The 4,403-nt window shown below is 41.5% G+C and overlaps 1 protein-coding gene across 1 annotated transcript; it reads right to left on the bottom strand.

Annotated features, from left to right (window-relative positions):
* Positions 1–1,372: 1,372 nt before the first annotated feature.
* On the bottom strand, positions 1,373–3,285 carry LOC101298185 (probable acyl-activating enzyme 6-like). The gene has a single exon (XM_004309348.1). The coding sequence runs from the start codon at positions 3,233–3,235 to the stop codon at positions 1,565–1,567; it is 1,671 nt and encodes a 556-aa protein (XP_004309396.1). The 5' UTR covers positions 3,236–3,285; the 3' UTR covers positions 1,373–1,564.
* Positions 3,286–4,403: the final 1,118 nt, after the last annotated feature.

Genomic DNA, 4,403 nt, shown 5'->3' with positions numbered 1-4,403 from the left:
GCAATGATTACCATTGGCAAGATTTTTGTTTCGACCTTGAGGTTTCTTTTCCATCCTATTTATCTAGCATGTATCTAGTAGGATCATGCTAGAGAAAGTGAATTGGGGTTTCAAAAACTTAAACTTGATAACACATCAAACAAGTCAAATTAAGGTAATTGAAGAGACCTTTCTAAGCGAAAATAGTTTTACTTCTAAATATAAGTCACAAGGTCCGGGTACTTTTCTGTGCTAGTGTTTCGAAAAAATATAGACGGAACTGTTAGAATTTTATAATATGGGAATTATTTTTAAGGCTACAAAACAAAACGACAAGCAAATTAAGGTAATTGAAGAGGTCTTTCTAAGCCAAAATAGTTTTACTTCTGACAAATATAAGTCATAAGGTGGTATATTTCTGTGTTAGTGTTTTGAAAAAATATAGACGAAACTGTCAGAATTCTATAATAAGGGAATTATTCTTAAGGTTACAAAACAAAACCACAAATTCATTAAACGTTTGAAATATTTCTAGTTACAGGCTAGTTCATCTAGTGCAAGTTTGTATATATTTGGTGCTAAGCCATTGACCTAGATGATGATGGAACTGTCAAGAGATACTATTTCTCAGGAAGCAGGTGCATATGTGATGGGTAGACATTTGGAAACAGTTTTCGTGGTAAACAAGGTGATTGATGAGAAAAGAGATATTCTAATCTCTTTACTGGGAGGCAGTTGTAGTATAAGGTTACAGATATAGAAAAAATGTCTTATCTACAGGTCCCTAATTCAATTAGACGTAGTTTTCACTTTCATGGTGTCTTATAGGGTTTAACAAAAATTTCACTATTTATATGCTAACACTCTTTAGTTAGGATATTTTTCTGCTCACCTATAGTTTTATTTCTGTTTCGTCAAACTCCAAGTTCTGTATATTAGACTTGAGAGGCACTGTTGGGTTTTTTTTTCTAGCCCCATTTCTTTTCTTTGTTTTGGTACGCTGCAAAGTGGAACAGCAGAGTTCCCAGACTTTCTTAATCTAGCAATACCATCCAAATCATCTAAATAGGGAGCAATAGCATGAACGGGAGACTCTTATCTCGGGATTAGAGATATTTAAATTTCTTCCAATCTTCGAACTATAGTAAAGGCCTCAAGCTTCAACATCAATAATAGCTTCAGTGCCAAGATTGATTTGAAATCCAGAAATCCAATGACCATTAACATCTCAAATGACACCACCTGCTCCAATTTTGGCACATATCAAATGAACTTGATCTGAAAAAAGATGGAAGAAAAGAAAGGAAAAGAGAAATTGCAAAGTAATGAATGGAGCAAGCAACAACCAGCCCCAGCCCCAGCCCCAGCAGTGAGTTTCAGCTTGACTATTAGTTAACTTGAAAAATAGGTCTTATTTATCATAGTAATTGACGATCCCAGTCCGGCAGGGATGAAGACAATTAATTATAAAAATAGACCAAATACAAACAGAATCTTCTTCAACACGGGTTTGGACCGTTTGGTATAGCAGAAATTCCCCTTTAACACATGCATCGATCAACTTTATTATTCGTTAATGTCTCCATTACAATCGACTAATCATCGTCGACGCCGACGATGACCCAATACTTTTAGCAATCTCTCTCAGCACAGACTTCTGAATCTTCCCCGTCGACGTCTTCGGCAGCTCCTCCTTGAACACCACCGTCTTCGGGACCATGAAACTCGGCAGCTTCCCTCTACAATACTCTATTATCTCCTTCTCCGTCGGCCTCGGGCTTACGTCACCCTTCAGGCTCACAAACGCGCAAGGCGTCTCCCCCCAAAACTCGTCAGGCCTGGCCACCACAGCCGCCTCGTTCACGGCGGCGTGGGTGTACAGAACCGACTCCACCTCCACGCTGCTCAAGTTCTCTCCACCGCTTATGATCACGTCCTTGGATCGGTCCTTTATCTCCAGGTACCCGTCCGGATGCATAACCCCGACATCGCCGGTGTAAAACCACCCGTTACGTTTCAGGGCTCTGCTCGTCGTTTCCGGGTCTTTCAAATAGCCCAACATGACGCACCCGCCTCGAATAACGATCTCTCCAATATCAGACCCGTTTCGCTTCACGCTCAAACCCGAATCCGGATCCACCACATCCACCTCCGTCGTCCCAACCGTCCCCACTCCTTGCCTGGCCTTCAACCTCGCCTTCTCCGTCACCGGAAACTTACCCCACTCCGGCTTCCACGCACACGACACCACCACACCGGCCGTTTCAGTCAACCCGTAGCCGTGACTGACAACAAACCCTAGCGACTCCGCCCGGAGCAGCACGCTCGAAGGAGGCGGAGCTCCGCCGGTCAAGATGCAAACCGGGTTCGGAAGCGGGTCGGGTCTCGGGTGGTTGACCAGCATGTTGAGAACGACAGGTGCAGCGCACATGTGAGTGACTCTGTGTTTCTGAATGAGATCGTAGATTACAGGACCGTCGAACTTGCGGAGGCAGATGTTGGTCCCACCCACGGCGGCCATGGCCCACGGGAAGCACCACCCGTTGGCATGGAACATCGGTAGGGTCCACAGGTACACACAGTTCTTGGGTACCGACCAGTCGATGATAGAGACTAGGCTGACGAGGAACAGAGCCCTGTGGCAGTGCACTACGCCTTTCGGAGCCGACGTCGTCCCTGACGTGTAGTTGAGCACCATCGGGTCCCACTCGCTTGCCGGCCGGACCCAAACGAATCCGGGGTCGCCTTTCGCCACCATGTTGTCGTACGTGTCGACTACGAGGTCGACGGCGGAGACTGAGCTGGAAGTGGAGTGAAGATCGTTGATGAGGACGAGAGGCGGAGTTGGGATGTGAGAGGGGAACAAGGAGAGGGCGTGGAGGACGAGGGTGAGGGAGAGGGAGTCGACGAAGACGAGCTTGGATTGGCTGTGTTGGAGGATCACGGAGACGGCGTGGGGGTCGAAGCGGGTGTTGATGTTGTTGAGGATGGCTCCCGACATGGGAACAGCGAACTGGAGTTCGTACATGGCAGGAGTGTTGGGGGCCACCACGGAGACAACCTGGGACTTGTCGACGACGGTGGAGATGGAGGAGGCCAGCTGGAGACATCGACGGTGGGTTTGGGACCAGGTGAAGGTGGTGGTGGAGCTGTAGATGATGGAGGGGCAGTCGCCGTAGACGATAGCTGCTCGTTCCAAGAAGTCAAGGGGGGTTTGACGGCAGAGATTTGCAGTACTAGGTTTCAACTGGTCCATAGTTGAAGCAGAAGAAGAACGCAGGACTGAAGACGAGATGTGGATTGGTTTGTGGTGGAGGAGGACGATGCGCGCGGGGTTATATATAAGTAGTATAATTAATAGACTTCAATCATTGACCAAAAGTGTGTGTTCAATCAAGTGCCACCATTTCTTTATTGTTTTAAGTAAACTGACCAGAATGAGTAGAATCCTTACGAAATGTAGATCGTACTCTCTGGTAAATGAGTTTTATCTTATATTAATTTTTTTTTCCTTTTTTATCTAGTAAATGAGTTCTAATAAGAAATCATTAATTTTCTTTTAATTGTATTTCAAAATGAGAGTAGGTAATCATCAAATTTTATTATGTTTTTAATAGATAGACTTCATTAATTGATTTAAAGAAAAAGAAAAGAAAAGAAAAAGATTTAGTTTTTATGACTAATCTCAACCGTTAGTTGTTATTAGATTTAATGTATGATATTCTGGTTATAATTTTAATTATAATCTTATATGTCATGGATCCGCCCCATATATATAATATATATGAAAATAATTATTGGCCTTAATAAAGCCTAAGATTTATGGTATTAATCTTATGTGGCATGCTCTTGTCACCTAGACACATCACCAATTAAAAAGATTATGTCATGTAGTTTTTAAGGAAAAATACAATCTTATCTTTCTAAATCCAATAGCTATAAATTATTGTCTTTTTATTAAGAGAAAAAAAAATTTCTTTTATAATTAAAAATATATATTTCTAGCCTTTTCTTTCTTTTTTCCTTTTCCTCACAATCATGCTTAGATTAAACGTAACATATAATGTGAAAATACATATATTTCTGAGAATATACTTGTTCAAAAACACGAATTCTTATAAATCTATATTTACATATATAATTTGTCCAAGAAAAAACAATTTCGTCCAATTTTTTTTTACATATATATAAATATATAATTCGTCCAAAATAAAGTATATATATACGTAATCATCCAAAAGAAATTCGATAGCGATTTTTCTTTTTTATTTTATTTTCAAAATTCGATACATGATATGGCCTATACATAGAGAGTCTGGATTTAGAGAAGACCTCCTTAAATTCTTAAAGTAAGGATGTTTTTAGTTATAGCATGTATTTTGACAATCAAAGCCACTCATTCCCTAACTACTTACCCACGTATG

The sequence above is a fragment of the Fragaria vesca genome, unplaced genomic scaffold (assembly GCF_000184155.1).
Source record: "Fragaria vesca subsp. vesca unplaced genomic scaffold, FraVesHawaii_1.0 scf0512064, whole genome shotgun sequence".
Lineage (NCBI taxonomy): Eukaryota > Viridiplantae > Streptophyta > Magnoliopsida > Rosales > Rosaceae > Fragaria > Fragaria vesca.
This window is presented reverse-complemented; position numbering and strand designations above follow the sequence as displayed.